Source organism: Syngnathus acus, chromosome 1 (assembly GCF_901709675.1).
Source record: "Syngnathus acus chromosome 1, fSynAcu1.2, whole genome shotgun sequence".
Lineage (NCBI taxonomy): Eukaryota > Metazoa > Chordata > Actinopteri > Syngnathiformes > Syngnathidae > Syngnathus > Syngnathus acus.
In genome coordinates, this window is record NC_051087.1 from 5923946 (window position 1) to 5938471 (window position 14526).

Consider the following 14526-nt stretch of genomic DNA (forward strand, 5'->3'; position numbering starts at 1 on the left):
GTGTATGAAATTTGCTATAAATAAAACGGCCGTGCCTTCTCTTGGCTAAAATGGAAAAGCATTTTCATCTCTCAGTATTTTCATTTTTTTTTTTTTTTGCTTTTGTTTACTGTTAACTTGCACTTTATTATTGAGGTGAACAGTCAACTTTGTGTAAAACTGAAAAGTGGACCCACGGAAATGCAATATTAGCTTTATGTATCCACTTTAAATGTACTGTACCGTACGAAAATTCAATTGAAAATACATATCTATAGTCAAATGTTTTGTTTTCATGCACTGTAAAATTTGTTGGTCCATGAAAGCGAGTGGAAACCTCGCAAAATAAATCAAATCAATACATAAACATCACACAAATTGGCACAGCAATACACATCCACAGCCAGTAAGAGGCGCTAATGCGACAAAAGTTGTGAACCGGTTACATTTGAACCACACCAGAAGAAGAAGCAGGGCAAGCGAGACGGAAGCGCCGTAAACGCACATAATTGATCACGTTTATGAAGTTATTGCGTAAAATCGAACAAACGTTTCATTGGGGACGAAAGGCGCCGTAGCAAATTGTTGTTTGAGTTCAACAGGACGACTTTTACGGTCGTCCTCCTGGACTAAACCCCGGAGAGCAACAGTAGTAGTGTCTGTCTGGTAAGCACACTATTCTGCTAACTGAACAATACTGATCAGCCATTATCCTTTGCTTACTTGATGCCTTGATACTTGATTATTTGCTAATCGTTCATAAAACAGCCGCTTTTCTTTATGCTTTAAATGACACGACGATCGCTAAATTTAACACGCATTTGCAGCTACGTTCAAACAAGCTAATGTCAATAAACCTCAGCTTGCAAACGTACTGCTTGTTATATTTTAGCTCAAATATTGCAGTGGAATCTATATATGTATTTAAACCTTGGGTTAACTTAATTTGTGGCTAATATTATTTGATTGTCTTTGTTTACTATTATGTTTGCACGCAGTCCTTTTCCAAAGTAACTACTCCAGCGTCAATGTGATTACCCAAAAGCATTTCATGGTATTAAATGTTTTGAGCGTATTATATGATCTTTTAAGTAGTATGGATTTTATTGATTAATATGCTGTGCAGCAGTCGTCACCAGTTTCATACACGTTTATAAGATTAGTAGTACTTCTACTAATGTCTACAATTGTAACATTTTCAAATTATTGTCTCAGTAGTAAGCTATTTTTTAACAAACTTGGTTACTCTTGAGGGCTTACTAATGTGCTCATGTGAAAATATGTATGTATGAATAATATGAATGCATTTCACTTTGTTCCTTTCAGGTATTTGGACAGTTGTTCAGAATGGATCCTGCTCTACTGAGGGACAGGGAGCTGTTCAAGAAGAGAGCTTTGTCCACGCCGGTTGTAGAGAAGAGACCAGCTGCATCAGACTCTGGATCACACAAGAAGAAGAAGCCCAAAACAGAAAAGGAGGGCTCATCAGGGTCGAAACAGATTGCTGGTGAGTGATACTTCCGATCTGTCTGATAACTATTTGAATTAAGTGAGCACACGCCTGTTGTCCAAGAGTCTGAGAGAAAGTACATTTGTTGCATTTACACAATGCATTTGTCAAAAGATATTTCTGTTTGTATCGCCAAAAAAATAATCCACGGAAAGGTGACTCCGCAGGTGCCAAACAATTAGTTTTTTTTTTTTTTTTTTTTAAACTATTGCTACGCTGAAAATAGGCATTTGAGGATTGTGTGTGCGTAAGAAATTGAGACAACCTTTTCAGTGAATATTTTCCTTTATATTTTTATTGTCCCCTTTAATTCATCTTGACTGGATCTTCAGCATCGTCGTAACTTTTTTTTGACTGTTCCTTAAGGTGTTAGCTTTGTTTTTCTGCTCAGTCCCCCAATTCTGTGCCGCTTCTATACCACCTCTGTGAGCGGTTCTGGTTCATTGCAGACGCTGGTCGTCACGTTGCTGCAATTGCCCGACTCCACCTCCTGTTGTTCCTGTAGTTGTTGTTGCTGTTCGTGCTCGTGCTGGTTTTGGTGTTGCGTTCTTTCTTTGGCAAAGCAGCCACAGTCCAGGAACTCATAGAGCACGGCCAAGGTCGCCAGGGATAGCACGGTTAAAATGAACAGCAGTATGATAACAAAGCAGGCCACGTTCCAGCCATCGTGCGGGGAGACTTGGGAGAGAGGAACGGTTTCTGGATGATCATTCGTAGTGTTTGCTGTTGTGATGTTGAACATGATTCCTGGTTGGAAATAAAATAAATTCAAAGTTATTACCGTACTCACTAAATTTCCTTGGATGGATATGGATTAAAGATCAACCTAGTTGAGATTGAATCAACAGTGCCAGTATGTTCATGTAAACAAGTATGCTTTGCCATGAGCAGAAAGCTACACACCACAAGAGGGATGTTGGCGAAGCGTGCCACGTGGTGGTATTTTTGGACTGAAAATCATACACTCACAATCTGTAAAAAGGGGGTCAACCATTCTGCAGAAATAATACATTTATTCAAATAAAGGATCATCTGTTAGAAAACTACAAGCTGCAGAAACAGAGGAAGAGAATTCCCTACCCTCGGAGTCAGAATAGTTTAGTCATCCCTTGCATTAGTAACAGGCCATTTGTTATTTTAGCCAATTTAAAAAGGATAAATTATGCTTAAAAAATAATATATATTAAAAAAAAAACAACACAGCTTTGACAATCACGAACTTTTGTTGTCTAAGATCGCTATTTAGATCCCAAAACTATATCGGCTGTCAAAATAGTATCTGAAAGTAGGATGTATGTCTGAGATTGCTATTTAGATCCCAAAACTATATCAGCTGGCAAAATAGTATTATCTGGAAATAGTATGTATTTTAGCCAGGGAAACCTATAAAATACTACATTACCAAGCCAGTGCATCTACCAACCCTAAGTGAGCCCCACCCCAGTCCTCCTATAGGACCAGCTCTCTGGACACACACACTCAGCGGTCTGTTGTTGATTTGTCAGCGAGGGTTTCAGTTTCCACACGAGTGCTCGTTCATGCTAGCGAAGCGTAACCAAATGGATTCATGTTTATTTTATAGCATGCGTGTTCCCTCTTGGCCTAAATGTATGTTTGCATCCATCTTTGCTAGTACATTATGTACAAAAAAATTACTCTGGATATTTAAAGATGCATCAGGAAACCTCTGCTGTTGCATCGTCTGAGCACATCCTGCATTCAGCATGTGTTCATCTTAAAAAAAACAAGAAAAAGAGGAAACCCACCTGATAATGAGGTCTTGCGAGGACGCAAGTCAATAGATGCTCTCGCTTCCTTTTGCCGCCCCACCTATGTCTTCCCCTCCGCTCCCTCCCTCCCTTTGCGTTCACTCCTCCTCCGCGTTGGCGTGCAGCATCGACCGCCACTCCTCGCAGAGCCTCATGGCTGAGAAAGTCTCCTCTCAGTCATTGGCCCTTTCCCCCCGGCTCCGGCTTCGATCCATTTGTTACTCGGCCTGTCACAATTCCAGCGGGCTGCCCACAGAGAAGCTCAGCAGTCGTCGTTGCTCCCGCCCACTCTGTTAATCATTCATGATTCGGTGCAGCTCTCTGCTCTGATTGGGACGTCTCTGCAGTCTCCATGGACTGTGTTTTCTCATTGGACTCCCGGGATATTATGGGATGAGGGTTAGGGTGATTGGTTTTGCATGCTGTACAGCTTTGCAAGTAACTTAACACACACACACACACAACACATTATTATATGAATCAGTGTCAAATTCGTTTTGACTGCTGGTTGCCGTCAAATAGTTATTCCTACTTTGCTTCAATTTCCTGGACTATTCAAAAATCAACATATTGTTTAATCATCCATTTTTCATGTTAGGGACACCGGTTGTCATTTTTGTCTTAATTGTTGTTACTACTGTTACTACTTTTTAGATTCTGGTTGTTAATACTGGTGTTTTGATTAATCTCATCTGATTTTCTTCTCTAATTCCTTTCCAGAGTCTAGTAATGGCGGTTTCAACATTAAGACCAGCTCCGGTTACAAGTTTGGTTGTCTTGCAAAGATAGTCAATTACATGAAGGTAAGGTTTACATTTGGTTTACACACCAGACAGACTGAAGTTGCAATTAATGTATCATTTATTCCACAAAAAAACACATCTGCAATATGGATCTACTTAACTAAATTCATCATTCAACTGCGCCCTGATATGTTCTGGTTACACAGACACGACATCAGAATGGCGACACACACTTCCTGACTTTAGAGGAAATTCTGGATGAGACCAAACTTCTTGACATCAGCCTAAAACAAAAGCAGTGGCTTATGACTGAGGTCTGTATACGCCAATTCTCCAAAATATTCTCATGTAGCACTGCGTTCTTTGCTGATTTCTGCAAATGAAAAGACTGTTCCTGCTGAATTTTGAATGCTGTGCATTTTCTCCTCACTCCAGGCATTGGTCAGTAATCCAAAAATTGAGGTCCGGGATGGCACATATGGCTTCAAGCCCAAGTACAATCTAAAGGACAAAAAAGCTTTATTGAGGCTGCTGGACAAACATGATCAGCTGGGCTTGGGAGGAGTACTGCTAGATGAAGTGGAGGAGGGGCTGCCAAACTCTGCTAAGGCCATCAAGGTTACTCCAATCAAACATTCCTGTTATTCTGATCAGTCCCTCTAACAGCATCATTAACATACTACTATTCTCAAAAAATCGTTTTCAGGCTTTAGGAGATCAGATCACATTTGTGACAAGACCAGATAAGAAGAAGATTTTGTTCTACAATGATAAACACTGTCAATTTCTGATGGATGAAGGTCAGTGTCCACTCATCTTTTTACGTTTATTTAGGCAGTGTTTTCAATGTAGTTTTCTCTCATTTGCCCCCCCCCCAACAATCAATTATACTGTAAATATGAACCTATATTGAACATTTCGATCCATTTTCAGTGCTTGATGTTAATCAATGTAAGATGTTTTATTAATGTGGCCAAAATTTGTTTCCTGTTTAATGGTAGAATTTCAGAAACTATGGAGGAGTGTTCCAGTGGATTCCATGGATGAAGAGAAGATTGAAGAGTATTTGAAAAAGCAAGGCATCACCTCAATGCAGGAATCGGGGCCAAAGAAAGTGGTCAGTATCCAACTGGTTTTGAATCAATTTGAGTTACAAATCGCGAGGAGGTCAATCTTAAGTTTTGTACGCAATATCGTTGGACACGTTATTTTTCAAGGAGCCACAATCGAATCAGCTTGAAGCTCAGAAAGATGAATTCCTTTGAGTCCATCTGCTTCGAAAGCTCCTCTCTACTCAAGCTTCGATTGCCTCTCATATTTCAGTGGAAATGAATGAACCGCAAACATCCCTGCCAAACCCGCCCTCACTGTTTTGTTGTTTCCCGCAGTTACCAGTTCAAAAGAGGAAGAAGCAAGCTGGTCAGCGAAAGAGACACTTCAAGACCCACAACAACCATTTGGCAGGGGTACTGGAGGACTATGCAGATGGTGTGCCGCTTAAAAAGTGAAATTAAACACTTGGAAGATGGACGGCTTTAATACTGTATTATCTGATTTTGCTCCTTGTGAATAGTGACTACTTTGTGGTGTCCATTTTAGAAATTGAGCCAAAAGGACGTTTGAGGACAGGATATCGATTACCTAAGATCCTTTCAGATAAAACCATCATTGAAGGGGCTAACGCCACTTTACAAACCGAACCAGGCTGAAATGTGTGTAAATAGTTTTTTTTCTTAATGACACTTAAACACAAAAGTGTGTACAGTATACGGAAGAAGATATTTTCAGAAATGCTTCTTAAATTCAATTTCTCTTCTGATAAGTCACCCACCCTTTTCATAAAAAGTGCAGAGGAAAGATTGTGTTGCACGTCACAGAGATGTCATCAGTTGATATTTCAGGTGTTTTACTTTGCAGGGCCATTCCATCCTGCTTTTAATAAAAATACTGTCAAACAATCTCCTTAGACATGTCTTTCTAACATTTTCTAAATTTCTTGTAATTTTGCATTTTTATTTTTGTAGAATAAATATGCAGGATGATACTACATTAGCAAACCTTCCATGCTAATGGTGAGTAGAAGACAATTACCAACAAAAGCAAAGATCTGGTAGCCATAATGAAAACTACTCTAATGTAATACAAAACATGAGTGCAAAATTGAGCATATTTAATTTATCAGATCATATTAGTTAGCGCAGTGGCATAAAGGTGTTGAGGTTAGTATAAAATACCAGTAAGGAAAAAGTACTGATGAAAATAAAGTTGATTTTTTTACATTGACTTTTTATCTTGAGCTACTTCGTATTTTGCTATTCACAATTCCAACTTGAATTATGATAACTTAACTATGGCTGACTTTTATGGTTTTCTTCAAGTGATGGTAGTTGGGCAAAATCTTCATTAAGAAATCGAGCTGAAGTGTTTGAGGCTGTAACACAATAGAGAAGAAATATTTATGCAGAAGGATGATTTTTCTGTTGTTTTAACAATTTACCAACACTTACCTGTGGTCTCTCAGTCTGCACCCGCCTCATACATCCAGAACCATAAATGACCGTGTTCTCGGGTATGACCTCACAGGTGTTCACCTGGCAGAAGGCCCCGATGATGCAGCCACTAGTTAGGATGACGTTCCTACCTACATCAGCTAGACAACATAGCACAAGACACGGAGTAATTATTGCAAACTGGAATGAAAACAACATTGCAAATTGCAATCGGTGGAAGTAAAACTCACCTTTTGATTCTATTACATTGTTGTCTCCAATTTTAAGGGCTTGTGACACTAAGAAATCAGTTGAGGAAAATGTGGACTATTTGGACAGGTGAAAAACGACAAATGTAAAAAAAAAAAAAACATTCAGCGAGGTAATGATAGCAAATAAAAGGATACAGCAGCCAACTTCAAATACATTGTTGATACCAATGGTCATCGTCTTTGGTTCCACTTCAACATCTGGTGTGATGTTTTCTGGGTAACTATTATAATAGAAACAAACATAACATTTTACTCCAAGCAACATTGCGGCCAAACACTTCACAATGATTCATAATTTTTGACGTTTGCAATCAAATTGGTGTATTCATCCATTCTATAAGTCCTGGAAGAAAACAATGCATGGACTGAAGACATTAAAAAAAACTTTTGGGTAAATGATCTGTATTGAGTAGATAAAAAGTGATTGTAAACACAATTTTTGACATCAGTTGTCACTGACATCCATTGTCACCTGTTAATAATGACAGCTTGTTCCTCGATCAGGTTGCCTTCTCCAATTACAATGGGCCCTGCTTCTGCAATAATTCGTGCTTTTGGGTGGACCACTGTCCTTGGGCCTGAGTGGAAGCAAAATATGCAGTTGCTACATTGTTGACAACCGTGAAGTTGTGCTTGTAAGCTATTGAAAGCGAGGCATCCTACCTATAGTGACATCCCCCTTAATTTCACTTTCAACACACACCACAGCTCCTGCTGCAATCTTGACGCTGGGGAAAAAAAAGAACACATTGCAGATCCTGTCAATCTGGCTAATATCTTAGCACTGCAATTAAGCTAGTACCCGCCCAACACAGCGTTCACTTTACGTCAACAATGATATGAATTTATCTTTTGGTCAGTCCCGAGCACTAAATAAGCAATCCGATCGTCTTTTAGAGATGCGTGTTCATACTACCTTTTCTGAGCGTTTTGTTTATCCGCCATTGTAATGGATGGAATCAGAAGGGAGTCGCCTTGCTCGATACTCGACTATAAAACAGCACTCGATAATCGACTTGACGTCCTTACCGTTGAAGTTAATGGGCATGCGCAAATTCTTTTGGTTCGAGGCACGGAACAGATCCCGATCACGCCTCTTGTATTGTTGTTATTTTCAAACGCAAACTCCAGTCTTCATGTTTATTTGAAATTACTTATACGGATAACTACATTTATATATGAACATAACATGGTCACAAAAGCAATACGATGTCAATGTTTTCTCTATTATCTACCAACAGTGTTGTCTTAATAATCTAATTTACCAAAACCAACGTGCGTCAATATACAATAAAAATGAAAGTTTGTTGGCGTTGCCAATGTACTTTGACCCTTCTCGCTTCCACTAATACCAAAAAACAGGATCAAGTCGGAAGTGAAATCTGTCTGCCATGGTAAAAGGAACATAAACAAAAACATTGATGCAACATCAGTCACCGCGGCTGAAAAGGCGCAAGAGAGCGAGATGGCAAAATCCAAGAAATATAGCACGATGTATTATTCAATTATTGTCTTGCTAATCACCATTTGTCTTTCACCGCTGAAAGCTGAACTGCCTTCCTGTAAGTATATTCCGCAAAGTAAACTCGCGTTACGATTCTCCTAGGTTAGCTCTCAAGCTAACAGCTAAATCACTGCACCTTCCACGTGGCTTAAATATCCCCTTTCCCTTCTTGTGAGATCATTTTTATTCAATGTATTTACTAAATATAATGCGTTTGATTAAAACCAGTGTGATCACATCATCATTTGAAACCAAGTTTAAACTGGCACTAAAAATGAGCGTCCAGCAAACCCTGCATCCACGCAAATCTTATAATTTGGCTTTCAGATTTTCAAAATTCCCTCTTGGGGATATTTATCGGATTAAATGAGCATGTGATTGTACAGCCGTCACAAAGCCAGCCCACTAGCTCACATGCTTCTTGAAGGCATTAACATTAACCGTGTCAAGGGTAAAGCGTTATGGATGGATGGATCTGTGTGTATGCTCATTTTTCCCACACATCAAATTCCACAACCGTCTCATTGGTTATATTAATATAATAATGCTGACAGGAAATCATTTTTATGAGGTAAAATGCAGTGCGTTTCTAGTTTAGTTTCTAATCCGTTTTAGCTATGACATCAAACGAGCCTTTCTCTCTGATTTTTATTCAATTGATTCTGCACGTTTTAATGTGATTCAAATCAGATGTGATTGATTTAATATCCTTGTTGCTGAAAAGCGTGTATGGGTGCGGTCAGATGCAAAGGAAAAAGAAGGAACTTAATCATTGCATGCTTAGTAGACACAAACACAGATGCAAAGTGGATGTCATTTTCTGCTTGTGGTTCTGTCTACAGCTAGAATATTTCAATCAAAACACCACCCAAACCTAAAAATGGATGAAGCATTTTTGACAGTCATCAATGAACTGGATACCGATGTGGAGGTGTCCTGGGTGTCACAGTGGTGCTATCAGGTAAATGTCATAATTGTCTCATTATGTGCATTTTTTTAAATCTTGCTTTTTGTGTGTGTTAGTGTCTTTATCAACAGCTTGGGGTGATTCCTGCTGTCGTAAATCCAGGTCAGCCAACCTCGGGAAAGTTCATCGTAAGCACACAGCATGGAATTACAGTCCAAGTCAACAGCACTTCTTTCAACCTGGACGTCTGCTCGTAAGTTGAAGAAACCACAATATTTGATGATAGTGGAACAGTAAATAAAATGGGGGAAAATGAGGAATATATAAAAAAAAAAAAAAAAATGAATAATGCAGGTACCAATGTTGAAATTAGACCTGATTAAGTGAAGCGGGTCCAGATTTTACTGCAAAACAAGATATCTGGACTTTGTGAACCAGTTTCATTGTTACATACTTTAGTCTATTATTCCACTACAAATCTGTTTACTTGTTTTTTTTTTCCATTGCTCCAGAGTAGATCTTTGAGTTTAGCATTTGTTATGCTTTCTTGCTGGTTAAAGTATTTTTATTTTTTTAGACTCTTTGAGAAGCGTTCTTCTTAAGAATAGTCGCGAATCAATTATTTCCGTTATCGCTGCACTATGTGATAAACAGATTATCTTTTATCTGCAGAGTTCCATTCCATTTTGGGGAGCAGGGCAACTACTCTCTATGGGTCAAAAATATAAATAACACTGCGGTCAACTGCTCCATAGTGACTAACACAGTCCCAGTCAATAGTTACATACGTAAGTCCATCACACAAAATATATTGAAGTGTCATTTTACATGTTGCTGCAATTTTAATCTCTGACTTTCAATCCACGCAGCCATTTTGGTAGCATTCCTTGTCTTTGCCGGACTGGGATTATTGTATGTTTTGGGAAGAGCAATATTTGCGTAAGTCATGACATGATTTGAAATGATGGTCTAATTTATATCATTTTGACTCCGTGTTAGACTTTGTAACCAAATATCTATCTTGTTAACAGACTTGATTTAGTAAGGGGTATCCTCTTCAGAATTGGTGGCACCATGGAGACAGAGAGGCTGATCAACTCTGTGAGTATTTATTCACGCACATGTGGCTATTACTTTCGTTTTCGCAAGCACGTTGGCTGTTTGCATTGTAAAGTGTACTCAAATATAATGGATGCTCTGCTTATGTGTCTCTCCAGGAGCTGGGCTCCCCTGGAAGGATAGTGACGCCAATGACCGACAACATCCTTCCGCCCTCACCCAATCCCGGCAAGAGGCTGCGATCTCTAGACACATTCAGAGGGTAAGGCTTCTTTTGTTTCATGGAACCCTCTTGACTACTTTGTCAGTGGACTTGTTTGGTTTTGTGTCCAGTCTTGGAAAGTGCTTGGAAAAGGAGTATATTTATATATATTTTTTTTAAACCAGAGTTAGATTGTAACTAAATTATTGAGTCCTGATGTCATGTTGATTACTTGACAGGATCTCCTTGACTATTATGGTATTTGTGAATTATGGAGGAGGACGATATTGGTTCTTCAAACATGAGAGCTGGAACGGTGAGGATGTTGTTCCGTTGTCTTTCATCACAACAGACCTTGAACTATTTTTTCTTATTTATAAAAGGGACTGTTTGCTCTTTGTATCATTCCAGGCCTAACTGTTGCAGATCTGGTCTTTCCTTGGTAAATGATCCATTGTCATGTCCGTTTTCTACAGTTCTTATTTACGGTTGTCATGATTTCTAGAGCTCACTTCTCTTTTCAGGTTTGTTTTTATTATGGGAACATCCATTGCACTTTCAATCAATTCCATGCTGCGCTCAGGCTTCAGCCGCACGTCACTGCTGAAGAAAGTAATGTGGAGGAGCCTACAGCTTTTCCTTATTGGCGTCCTGGTTATCAATCCCAACTACTGCCAGGGTTTTTGTGAGTATGAGCTTTTTGCTATTCACCTGGGTTCACTTCTGTTCTTGATATAATTCTACTCCACATCGCAGTGTCGTGGGACAACCTGCGGATCCCGGGTGTGCTGCAGCGCCTGGCCTGGTCATACTTTGTTGTAGCCTGCCTGGATCTGTTGGTGGCAAGGGCTCATCTTGACGTCCTACCAACGGTTAGACAATTAGAGCTATAAAGATGTGCATTGCTAAGAGGAGAACTATGTGGCTTTGTCTTTTTTCCCCCCCAGGATGGATGGTGGTCCTCTTGCATTGATGTATTGCTCTACTGGCCAGCCTGGATCTTTGTAGTCATCCTAGAGATCATTTGGCTCTGCCTCACTTTTCTGCTTCCTGTACCAGGCTGCCCAACGTGAGTTAAAAATGTTTTTTACCTGATTGGTGTGTTACCAGTTCAACCCAGAACCTGTACAACCTGATAAGTTGGTTTTATATTCACAACTGCTTTTACATTGTTGTGAAATTGACTCTCCTGCATCCTCTCTTTTGCAACAGTGGCTATCTTGGTCCAGGTGGGATTGGAGACATGGGCATGTATGCAAATTGTACTGGCGGAGCAGCTGGCTTTGTTGACCGCTGGCTTCTTGGAGAAAACCACATCTACCAGACGCCCTCAGCGAGGGTTAGTGAAGGACAAATACAACTGAGTATTCCATGGACACATGAAATATTGTTATTACAAACTTTGTTGTTTTCTACTGAAGGTCATTTATGCAACTCACATGCCGTATGATCCCGAGGGGGTTCTTGGCAGCATCAACTCCATCGTTATTGCTTTTTTGGGGTTACAGGTAAATCTTTCTGTCTCCAAATGTTTGTCTTAGACACTTATTGTGAGACCGCCGTTAAAGAACGAACCACCCACATTGGTCACTGACAAAAGTGGAATGCATAATTACAGCTACGGACGCAAACAAAGAAAATACCGTAACCAAATTATTTCAGTGACCACTGGTGGGCTTTTCTTTCTTAGCGGAAGAGGAACTAACAAGAGGAACTACTGCAAAAGGTTTTAACCATTGTCCATTCAACTTTCTCAGGCAGGAAAGATAATCTTACACTACAGAGATCTTCATTCAAGTATTATATCAAGATTTCTCATTTGGGGTTTCTTTTTGGTGAGCACACTTTATCAACAAGTACTTTAGTTTTTTACACCTGCACAGTAATATGAGAGCCAATGATTTGGTAAATATTGCATTACTGCAACGCATATTGCTAAATCAATACCACAGTGTCAGGGAGCCGTATTGATCTGTCGGGAAGGTTACATTTGTGTATTATATCATCCTAGCTTGTACAGTTCAAACTTATTTTATGCTTGGAAAATTGATATCACGTTGGCTTTTTTTTTTTTTTTTTTTTAAAACAGCTGTGATGGGATACCAATAGGACAATCTAATAAAATCATTTTTGTGTAAAACACAGGGCGTCATATCAGCTGTTCTCACCAAGTGTTCCACAAACCGGGGCTTCATTCCTGTCAATAAGAATCTATGGTAACTATGACGTTCTATAGTCTCTCAAGATTTTTGCCAAAATACTTATAATAATGTATACCTTTTATTTCTAGGTCTCTGTCTTATGTGACAACACTTGCCTGCTTTGCCTTCGTACTGCTTGTTCTGATCTACTACACCGTCGATGTGAAAAAGTGGTGGTCTGGAGCTCCATTCTTTTACCCAGGTGAGCACTGCAAATACCAACTTCAAATTCCATTTAGGTGGACTTCAGCGATCCATAAAATACAAACCTCTGAATATACTCATTGAGGCGAATTTGCATTTTTCTATTTAATAAAAACCAGGCATGAACTCCATCCTTGTGTATGTGGGGCATGAGGTGTTTGAGGACTACTTCCCCTTCCGCTGGCGCATGGTCAACACTCAGTCCCATGTTGAGCACCTCACCCAGAACCTGGTGGCAGTTTCTTGTTGGGTTCTCATCTCCTACGTGCTATACAGGAAAAAGATATTCTGGAAAATCTAAGAGGTTTGGTGGATTCTTCTAAAATGCTCAGAAAATGGAAGTTAAGGGACTTTAAATCACATCTAGGCTGGATTTCAAGATCTCTATGAATGTTCTGTTTTCATGATCTTAATGTTTTTGCCATTTTGCTCACATATGACTGCACTGAATGACTTTTCACATAGCTTTCCTAGCAGCTGACTTGTGCTGGATATCTTGTGACTCAGGAAGAAGTGGGACCAAAATAGACATGTTGAGAATATGATGACGTTAGAGTTAATCCTTTTTTTTCTTCTTCTCAACACTAAGAACTAATTTTTAATTCCTCATTTTGCACAGCTCGCAAGTATGGAAGGAATCACATGTAGCTGTCCTTGCCCTTTGTAGGCCACTTGGACCTTCATATCCTTACCAAACATTCACCCTCACTTTTGACATTTTGCTTCCATGCAAAGCTGAAAACATTTGACCATATGGTAATGAACCAAGTGCTATTTCAGATCTCTGCATGCGATAAATACCTACATATTGCCAAAAAGTCAATTTTGTATAACAAGATCACCTTTTTTGTTGATGTTTTGTGTTTTATAGAAGTATGCAAGAGGGTTGCCTTTTTTGGCTCAGGTATCCAAAAACAGTTACAACAAAGTAAAGAAACTTTTGTGCTGCCTGACTTTCTCAGTGGCTTTTCAGTTACACATAAAAGAATTGTTCTCTTGAAGTGATTCACTTTATTTTATCTTAATGATCTTTTGCTGGATGTATTTGCCAGTATGTAGTTAAGACTTGATTCAGTGTGGCACCTTCCTCAATATTGCTTGGTCATACAAAATTCCAATTGCTGTCTGATTTTGTTTTGTTACCTATACTTTTCCTGTTAATACATTGCAATAGTTTTATATGAGCAGTATATGTTGAATATGTTTAAATGTGGGTTTCAAAAATAGTTGCATGTTTGCAATGTATGTGTGCTTATAACGTACATCTGTATTTATATAATAAAGAGAAAGTAAACAGAACCTGCAGTTCCTTACATCATTACTTTGGTATGTAACAAGTGTTAATATGTATTTTTCGCATACATCTGTTTCTTTTGGATATGTTTGATTTCTTATGTATCTACCAACTCTCAATTTGCATAAAGGATGCAGGTCAGTTTTTGTGGAACATGTTTATTTCTCTTTTTAAATAACAAAATGTAATGTAAATAGTTTCAGATCCCATTATTGATTAACAAATGCACAGTATTTCCTTTTAAATTGCTAAGAAAATAACCCACTTGGATTGGGCTTCACATTTGAGTGCATGGCGATTCTGCATTTTTATTATACAATTTGTCAATCCCACTTTATGCATGAAAAGTACTCTTGAGTATTCTTACACCTCATTTTTGTCCTTTGCAATCTG

At 39.0% G+C, this 14526-nt stretch overlaps 4 protein-coding genes across 4 annotated transcripts; 2 read left to right on the forward strand and 2 right to left on the reverse strand.

The window, feature by feature from the left end:
- The first annotated feature begins 419 nt into the window (after positions 1-419).
- gtf2e2 (general transcription factor IIE, polypeptide 2, beta) lies at positions 420-5959 on the forward strand. Its single transcript, XM_037246134.1, has 8 exons — positions 420-645; positions 1306-1486; positions 3979-4061; positions 4208-4315; positions 4437-4619; positions 4708-4801; positions 5003-5118; positions 5390-5959. The coding sequence occupies exons 2-8, from the start codon at positions 1327-1329 to the stop codon at positions 5507-5509; spliced, it is 864 nt and encodes a 287-aa protein (XP_037102029.1). The 5' UTR covers positions 420-645; positions 1306-1326; the 3' UTR covers positions 5510-5959.
- Positions 1756-3514, reverse strand: smim18 (small integral membrane protein 18). Its single transcript, XM_037246158.1, has 2 exons — positions 3256-3514; positions 1756-2236 (listed from the first exon to the last, which is right to left on the reverse strand). The coding sequence occupies exon 2, from the start codon at positions 2229-2231 to the stop codon at positions 1902-1904; it is 330 nt and encodes a 109-aa protein (XP_037102053.1). The 5' UTR covers positions 2232-2236; positions 3256-3514; the 3' UTR covers positions 1756-1901.
- A 20-nt stretch (positions 5960-5979) lies between the features above and the next one.
- Positions 5980-7817, reverse strand: dctn6 (dynactin subunit 6). Its single transcript, XM_037246146.1, has 7 exons — positions 7679-7817; positions 7426-7490; positions 7235-7340; positions 6898-6983; positions 6742-6789; positions 6509-6651; positions 5980-6432 (listed from the first exon to the last, which is right to left on the reverse strand). The coding sequence occupies exons 1-7, from the start codon at positions 7705-7707 to the stop codon at positions 6346-6348; spliced, it is 564 nt and encodes a 187-aa protein (XP_037102041.1). The 5' UTR covers positions 7708-7817; the 3' UTR covers positions 5980-6345.
- A 22-nt stretch (positions 7818-7839) lies between these two features.
- On the forward strand, positions 7840-14327 carry hgsnat (heparan-alpha-glucosaminide N-acetyltransferase). Its single transcript, XM_037246103.1, has 18 exons — positions 7840-8324; positions 9109-9227; positions 9290-9426; positions 9846-9961; positions 10043-10112; positions 10205-10274; positions 10391-10494; positions 10674-10750; positions 10846-10876; positions 10959-11119; positions 11191-11306; positions 11382-11503; positions 11647-11773; positions 11856-11942; positions 12192-12269; positions 12580-12650; positions 12725-12837; positions 12959-14327. The coding sequence occupies exons 1-18, from the start codon at positions 8228-8230 to the stop codon at positions 13138-13140; spliced, it is 1878 nt and encodes a 625-aa protein (XP_037101998.1). The 5' UTR covers positions 7840-8227; the 3' UTR covers positions 13141-14327.
- The last annotated feature ends 199 nt before the right edge of the window (positions 14328-14526 follow it).

Bases quoted from the DNA above. Each gene is read 5' to 3' on its own strand.
- smim18 (XM_037246158.1), bottom strand. From the start codon at position 2,231: ATGTTCAACATCACAACAGCAAACACTACGAATGATCATCCAGAAACC.
- gtf2e2 (XM_037246134.1), top strand. From the start codon at position 1,327: ATGGATCCTGCTCTACTGAGGGACAGGGAGCTGTTCAAGAAGAGAGCT. The intron at 4,316-4,436 runs GTCTGTATACGC...TCCTCACTCCAG, and splicing joins AGCAGTGGCTTATGACTGAG to GCATTGGTCAGTAATCCAAA. The intron at 5,119-5,389 runs GTCAGTATCCAA...TGTTTCCCGCAG, and splicing joins AATCGGGGCCAAAGAAAGTG to TTACCAGTTCAAAAGAGGAA.
- hgsnat (XM_037246103.1), top strand. From the start codon at position 8,228: ATGGCAAAATCCAAGAAATATAGCACGATGTATTATTCAATTATTGTC. The intron at 10,113-10,204 runs GTAAGTCATGAC...TCTTGTTAACAG, and splicing joins TTGGGAAGAGCAATATTTGC to ACTTGATTTAGTAAGGGGTA. The intron at 11,774-11,855 runs GTTAGTGAAGGA...TTTCTACTGAAG, and splicing joins ACCAGACGCCCTCAGCGAGG to GTCATTTATGCAACTCACAT.
- dctn6 (XM_037246146.1), bottom strand. From the start codon at position 7,707: ATGGCGGATAAACAAAACGCTCAGAAAAG. The intron at 7,491-7,678 runs GTAGTATGAACA...TTTTTTCCCCAG, and splicing joins AAACAAAACGCTCAGAAAAG to CGTCAAGATTGCAGCAGGAG. The intron at 6,433-6,508 runs GTAAGTGTTGGT...ATTGTGTTACAG, and splicing joins TGCAGACTGAGAGACCACAG to CCTCAAACACTTCAGCTCGA.